This window comes from Condylura cristata, unplaced genomic scaffold (genome assembly GCF_000260355.1).
Source record: "Condylura cristata isolate star-nosed mole 26May11 unplaced genomic scaffold, ConCri1.0 scaffold00021, whole genome shotgun sequence".
NCBI lineage: Eukaryota > Metazoa > Chordata > Mammalia > Eulipotyphla > Talpidae > Condylura > Condylura cristata.
The window spans coordinates 25,784,123-25,791,533 of NW_004567122.1; the positions used below are offsets into that span (position 1 = coordinate 25,784,123).

At 51.3% G+C, this 7,411-nt stretch overlaps 1 protein-coding gene across 5 annotated transcripts in view; it reads left to right on the forward strand.

The window, feature by feature from the left end:
• Positions 1-7,411, forward strand: part of CATSPER3 (cation channel, sperm associated 3) — a 37,156-nt gene that overhangs the window by 23,799 nt on the left and 5,946 nt on the right. For all 5 annotated transcript variants that reach the window (XR_001145676.1, XR_001145675.1, XM_012728000.1 and 2 more), the window contains 3 exons: positions 673-912; positions 5,984-6,166; positions 6,794-6,934. Coding sequence is in view for 3 of the 5 variants with exons in the window: in XM_012728000.1 (XP_012583454.1) it covers positions 673-912; positions 5,984-6,166; positions 6,794-6,934 (564 nt within the window). In the remaining 2 variants the exon portion in view is untranslated. The remainder of the gene's footprint in view (positions 1-672; positions 913-5,983; positions 6,167-6,793; positions 6,935-7,411) is intronic.

Consider the following 7,411-nt stretch of genomic DNA (forward strand, 5'->3'; position numbering starts at 1 on the left):
TTGTCGATCTGCCTGTTCTGCACCCCACTCTGTCTTTGGTGAATCCTCTCACCGCCCCTGCACCTCTGGCCTGTACCCCAGTTCTGTATGCATAAATAAATCTTTAAAAAAAAAAAAGGAATGCAACTTAAGTTATATGTTTTAAAAATGTAAATCATTCATAATCACATTCAGGATAAGATTAAAATTTAAAACTCTCTTAGAAACAGATTGTTTAACTGACTTTAAGTGTGTGATTAAAAAAATAAACCTAACTAGATACTTTAGTGCTTCACCTCTATTCCTAAAGGTTTCAATATTTAGGTTGATAAGAACTTTCTTGGGACTTTCTCTTTGGGAAACCTGACATTCAAGTTGCCTGACATGCAACTTGATGCCTTATGGGCCTTCCAACATGTCCTCCTCTTTGTCAGTCAGTCATTCCTCAGCACCCGAGGTCAAACCTGGTTCCTGGCCAAGGGCTGCTAGATAGGGAAGACATACACAGTAGCAGAGAGTTGGGCATGCTGTGTGTTCCCTGTGGACCAGGGACTGTGCCTGGGTTTTACTCTCGGGTGATTCAGGCACACCCTTTACCCCAAACACACACGATTGGGTAGCCCAGACTGGAAGGGGCCAGGGTATGGGACTCTGTCACTTGGTCTAACCAGCTCCCCCTTGTCACCCCTACAGGTCTCAGAGCTCTTATTTCAGTCGATCTGTAGCGCAGAGTTCTACCTCAAGCTCTATGTGGACCCCATCAAATTTTGGAAGAATGGCTACAACTTGCTCGATGTGCTTGTTATCATCATCTTCAGCATCCCTTACGCATTAAAAAAGGCAAAGGGCAAGCACTATCCATACCTCAACATCGCTAATGGCATACAGTCCCTGCGCATCCTCAAGCTTATCACTTACAGCCGTGGCATCCGAGTGCGTAAGCTGGTGGCGCTTTGGTTGTGGGTGTGCAGGAGATAGGGTTCGTCTGCCCATCAGCCCCTGCATCCTGTTCCTGAGTCCCCACTGTGTAGCAAATTGATCTCTAGTGACAGGATCTCATTGAATTGTAAAACTTGCGTAGGAAAGGTAGAATTAGCTTCATTTTCCAAATGGAGAAATTGAGGCTCAAGGTTAAATGTCAGCACCAACATTTGAAAGGTATGTCCCACAGAGGCTGTTGGGATTTTTCCTCTTCCGTGCTGCAAAGCTGCTGGGGTTCTTACGATACAGACCCTCTGAGCTGTATGCCTGGAAGTCTCTTGGCTGCTCAGTGCTTCCCTCAGAGTGAAACACTTGCTGCTTCTCTTGATGAGAATAGACTCATTACTCCCTTCACACAGCTCTGGAAATGCTCCTGCTGGGAGGTCTCCCCAGGCTGTTGGAAGCTATGACCAGCCTTGCCTTGGCTCAGAAAGTTTCAGAACAAACCTCAGAGTGGACCCATCTGTGCCGTCAGGCATTCTCCTGGACACAGCCTATGACTGCACCCAGCTTCCATACGTGTCCAGGAAGGCACTTTTTGCGGCCCATTTCACCAGATCAGCATGCCACTCAATTCTGGCACTCCTAATGCAGACTGCCCTAACCCAGGCTAGATGGCTGTTGGGGGCCCAGCTTGGTAAACCGTAGTCTTGGGCGGAGAAAACAAGGAGAATGTTCAGGAGCTCCTCCTGTCACACTTTCCATTCATTCCTTGCTCACATTAGCTGCAGACTCCCAGGTAATACAGTCAGCTGCCTTCTCTTCATAGCAGCCCCCTTCCTTATCTGTCATCTCTACGCTGGCTTCTTCCCTAAGCCTTCACACCAAAAGATCTAGCCTCTGTCACCAAATCCAGTGCTTGTTCCCATTGGCATCCTTGTCACCACTTCCTCTTGGTTTTTGCCAGTGTCATGGCTGTGACTTTTCTGGGGTGTGCCTCTTTGCTTGGCCCATAAGTACTGTTTTCTCAGAACCTTCTCCTGAGTTTTCTACTTTCTTACTTTGCATATTCTCTTTGGGTGGTCTTTTCACTTCCTGTCCACACCTCTCTCTGATCTCCCAACTCAAACTGAATTGGAGCTTGTAGGGCGCAGCCCCAGAGACAAGGACCCCAGGTGGACTCTTGTCTAGGCGAGGACAGAAATCAACATTCAGACCAAAGTTACAGAAAAGCAAGAGATTTATTGATAAAGAGGAAGAACAGGAACCCTCCCCAAGCAGAAAGGGGTCCTGACTGGGCAGCCCCTGAGGGGGCAAGAAGTAGGTTGTTATATGGGTCTAGTGGACAAGGAGTGGGGCTTGGTGGTTGGGTGTCTCTTGCTGATTGGCTGGGCCCGCAGGGTCTCCTAGGCTACCTAGGTCCGCTGAATTTACCCACATTACCTGGCCCTCTTTCCTGAAATTAGCCTTCGTCCATTGTTTTAGCTTTATGTTGATGTGTTGGTGTACTGGACTTTCATTCCACACTCTACTGGTCTGGGGCCCCGGGGGGACTCGCCTGGTCTGGTGGTGATCACCAATCACACTGATAAATAGACGTAGGACTTGGGGGTGGGAAGCAGACATTCTCCTAGTTCCAACCGTTTCTCAGTCAGGCTAATAAGTGGACGTAGGGGCTTGGGATGCCCTGTTCCTAACTGCCTGCCTATGCCCATTCCCTAACTTCCTCCTTCAGAACCACTTCCTGGACATCATGTTTTGTTCAAACTCAACATGTCTAAACCAGAATTTACCTACCCTCCCATCCCCAAACGCTGGCTCATCCTCCTGTTTTTTGTCTTTTGGTGAAAGGTTCTCCCTCAGCCCCTTTATGCCAGGTCATTAATTTGAGTGTCAGCTGACTCCTCCCTCTCAAGCCTGTTACATGGCACTGACTTGTCCACATCTTTCCACCCCCATAGCCTTCGTCTTTCTGCATCGCCCTCTGCCTTTACCTGCCTTCTGCAGTGGCCTCCCACGCTGCTGAGAGCCTGGAGCACAAATGCCCCAGCCGCACAGGATGTGTCAAGTGCTCAGCACATCTTGGCGCCATTCTTTTTCAGCCTGAGAGTTCCTCCCTTTGTCTGTAAGCAAGAGACAGACCCTATAATGTGCCCAGAAGTGGGAAGGCTGGATCTGAGGTGCATGGCATGGGAGACCACATCAAGAGTGGGAGTCAGGCTGCTGGACAGGAAAGAAGCTGGATGTCTGTGGGTGGTCCAGCGGGAGGCACCTTGGAGGCAGGGACTGATGGAACAGTGAGCAGTGTAGCCTGGTTTTTCTGGGTGTTGGGCACCAAGGAATAAGGGACCTAATATAGAGCAGGGATCATCAGGGGCGAGGAAGTCAAAGGACAGAGAGGCCTGCGGTAGGCGCTAGATTCTGAAGGCCCCCTGAATGACAGCAGGATGGTGTGGAGGCTGGAGACACCTTCTGACACATGAGGGGTGTGGGAGTAGGAAGGGATTGGTCCTGCCTAGAAGCTGGAGCCTGGATTCTGGAGCTGGGAAACTGAGGAAAAGGCAGAGGGTGGCCTGGTCAGACCCCTCAAGAAAGCTGCTGAGGATCGATGTCCTCAGACAAGGGGATGTTTAGGTACAGCTATGAGAGGCCCAAACCCAGGATGAGGGTGCCAGAGACCTGCAGGAGCCACATGAGAAAGGAAGTAGCGGTGGTGGACTGCAGGAAAGGGAACCCAGGGGGGCACGGGTGGGGGGCATGAAGGACTGGTGGGTCAGGTGCCTTCTGTCTTGGGAGAAGGGGGAAATGGAGGTAGGGTCAGTCACCTCCTCTGGCACCTTGCAAGGCCTGGGACACTGCTGCCTGCTGAGCATGTCATAGGGACCATCAGCCTGATCAGAGGCAAAGTCCTCAAGTGCCTGGGGCTTGGGGCCTGGTGGGGACCACATATCCTTCCAGCCCAAGGTTCCAGTGAGGGGAGCACAGGCCTGGTCAAGGCTGATTCCAGATTTTGGCCTGACTTGCTTGATGACAGCAGCCTCCGCTCTGGTTCTTGTGGCCATGCAGAGACCCACAGCACAAGGATAAAACCTGTGGTGTCCTTGGATCCTGTATCCTGGGGCGCACAGAAATTTGACTCTGGGTTACACACCCTCTACTGTTCACTGGCCTGCCAGCTGATCAAGGGGGCTGGAGGTAACAGCCAGGGGACCTGCCCTGCTGTGCTAATTTCCATTCACTGGACTCTAAATGAGACTCTAACAGCACTACAGCCTCAATGCCCACAGCCGGTATCCTGGCACATTCTTGGCTCCCATCCACTCATTAATTAAAATGACACTTGGCCTTCCATCTCATAGCAGTAAACCTGCACCGTGAGGAAATAGTTCCTTCTTGTTATGCACACAGAGAAGTTCTGTTTGCTGGGCACCCAAGGGTCACACTGCCCTGGTTGTTGGAATTTCAGCCTGAAGAACAGCCTTCACGTGCCTGGCTGTGGAAAGAGCCAGCTTTGCCTTCCTCTGTGCGTCTTCCTCCTCCTCCAGGGTCCTCACTTTTTGAATATCTGACTGACTGGACAGGAGCACTCTCTCAGAGTACCTGGGCTTCTCCATGAAATGTACATTGGAGAGCTGAACCAGGGCTTGGAATTGCTGCCCAGAGAAGTTGGGAATTCCAAATCTGCATTTCCTTGGGCCCACACCATAGACTTTGAAAGGCTAGGACTTCCTCAGAGAAGGGTCTCTGATGATGTGGGCCTCCTTCCCCGGGGACCAGGTATCGGCACTGTCCAGCCTGGAGACTGATGACACCTGTCTGGATTATTGAGGAACCTGGCTAAGGCTAGCTGTCAGGAATCCCACATGGGGCTCTGGAGAGTGACCTGTTGTCCACAGCCATTCTGAACACTGCTAGGCTTTGATTTTTAACTCAAAGGTCACTCTGGGCCTTTGAGGGCCTAGATTTGGGAGACCCAGCCAGGCCTCTCCCTCACCCTCCTGAAGCTCCTCAGTCTCCTCTCCTCACTCCATCTGTAGTCTGTGTCCCATTGCAGCATTTCTGAGGACTCACCTCTTCAGTCTTAGTTCTCAGGAAAGAAGTTCTGATTCAGTTCTCACAGAATTAATTTAAAATTACTAATTTTCTTCCCCCAAGAAGAGAAGAGAGGTATCCAGCATGTGACCCCTGCAGGCAGCTGCCAAACCAGTTCGCATCCAGCTCTCTTGGGCTGTCTCTCTGCTTACCCTGGACTGTCAGCCCTCGCTGTCCTGTCCCTCAGCTTGAGCAAGTACCTCCTGTCTTAGTTTGAGTCAACAAATGACTTCTTGGCTTAGCAAAAGGGATTTTAGGTTGAAAGTCGTAACACATGGCTCTGGGATTGGCCCCATCTCTGTCTTTGCATGTCAGGGCCTTTGAGCCTTCATGCTGATACGGGAAGAATGACAACACCGACTTGCGTTGAAATTATGTCTGTGATTGCCTCTAGGTAGGTGAGCATGTATTGAGCACCTACTGCATGCACGACCATAGATGTGAAGAGTGAAACTTGAAGAATGATATGCTACACTTCCTAGGAGAGGCCTTTGCACTGAGAGATAAGACAGAGACCCATTTCACTGTGTCTGTGGGGGAAGGTCAAGGCTGGGGTCACAAGATGGAAACCTGCCTGTAAAACAGAACCTACAAAGAATGAGAAGCCACATTCCTCTCAGCCCTCTTCATTCCTACTCCTGGGGTGACTCCCCTATTCCTTCTGGGACTGGAGGGCCGTGGGCTCCTGAGGAGTGTGACACCCTGTGACAACTGCAAAGCCAGGCTGGGGTTCAAATAGAGCATTAGTGGTCGAAGGAGACGACCTTAGACCTGTGGCAGCAAGGATGATTTGCCCATAAGTGACTATGGACAGGCTAGATGGGTCCAGCCCACAGTAGCCACAGCTCCCATCACCCATCCATTACCCGGGCATTTAGGAAGCACCTGCCATGTGCCAGGCTTGGCTCTGGATGCTGTGGGCAGCTGTGGGTCTCAGTGCCCAGCCTCACCAGCCTGGCAGCCTTGCCTAGCCCCCGACCCTGTTTTGCAGACTCTCATCACTGCCATGGGGCAGACGGTCTACACTGTGGCCTCCGTGCTCATCCTGCTCTTTGTCCTGATGTACATCTTCGCTGTCCTGGGCTTCTGCCTATTCGGGGGTCCCGATGGAGGTGACCTGGATAACTGGGGGAACCTAGCTGTTGCCTTCTTTACCCTCTTCAGCTTGATCACGGTACTGCATTTAAGAGCAGGGGGAGGGCGGGGACCTTGCTGGCATGTGTGGACATACTGAGCTTCACCTGGGGCCCTCTCCATGTTCAAGTAACTCGCTAGCTGGGGGAGCTCAGGGCTGACCTCCCAGGACAGTCGATGTCTATGCCCTGACCAGGGGTCCAGCTCTCTCTAATCTTGTATTCTCTAGAGCAGTTCCATTTGTCCCATAAGGTTGTAATACTTCAAAGAGTTCTCAAAAGAGAATTTACTTGGATTAAGTTTAACTTAGAAATGAAGCCCATGTCATACTGCCTCTTTGGGGACAGACTGCTGCAAGTTCATCCAGAATAAGTCTGCAAGCCCAAGTCTGAAAGTTGAAACTATTACCCGTGGAAAGACCGGTAGTCTGTTCAAGGAGGGCCTGGCAGGGAGGCAGAAGGGCCCCTATAGCAACTTGGTCATAAGTTCCCCCCTCCCACTGGCACCCTGCGACCCTAGACACCCTCTGTGGGCTGGTTTAGAGAGTCACTGAGGGCTGTTGTGGAGGCAGAGTCCGCCGCTGCCTCAGTGAGGCTCTCTTAGGGTCTGTGGGAAGGACTCCTGTCCCCTGGGCCTGGGCACTCAGCATCCCCCTCCGGCCGAGCAGGTGGATGGCTGGACAAACCTGCAGCAGAAGCTGGATGACAGGAATTTTGCTCTGAGTCGGGCATTCACCATCATCTTCATCTTGCTTGCTTCCTTCATCTTCCTCAGTATGTTTGTCGGCGTGATGATCATCTACATTGAGGTGAGGTTTTGAGTGTAAGAATTAGTGGCAGGGGCCCTCTCTGGTGGTGCAGTGAGCTAAAGCACAACACTCTGAAGCTTTTTGCAGCCACTGCAACACAAACTCAATTCCCAGCCCCAGAGCTGACCCACATGGCACAGCAGACCTCTCCTGTCCCACCCGCTGCTCTCCTCCACAGTGTATTTCAGTCAGTCTGCCTGTTCTGCTCCCCACTCAGTCTCTGGTGAATCCTTTCATCCCCTGCGCCTGTGGCTGGTACCCCAGTTCTTGTATATATAAATAAGTCTTTACAAAAAAAAAAAAAAAAACGGCCTTGTCAAGGTTGATTCCAGATTTTGGCCTGACTTGCTTGATGACAGCAGCCTCCACTCTGGTTCTTGTGGCCATGCAGAGACCCACAGCACAAGGATAAAACCTGTGGTGTCCTTGGATCCTGTATCCTGGGGGGCACAGAAATTTGACTCTGGGTTACACACC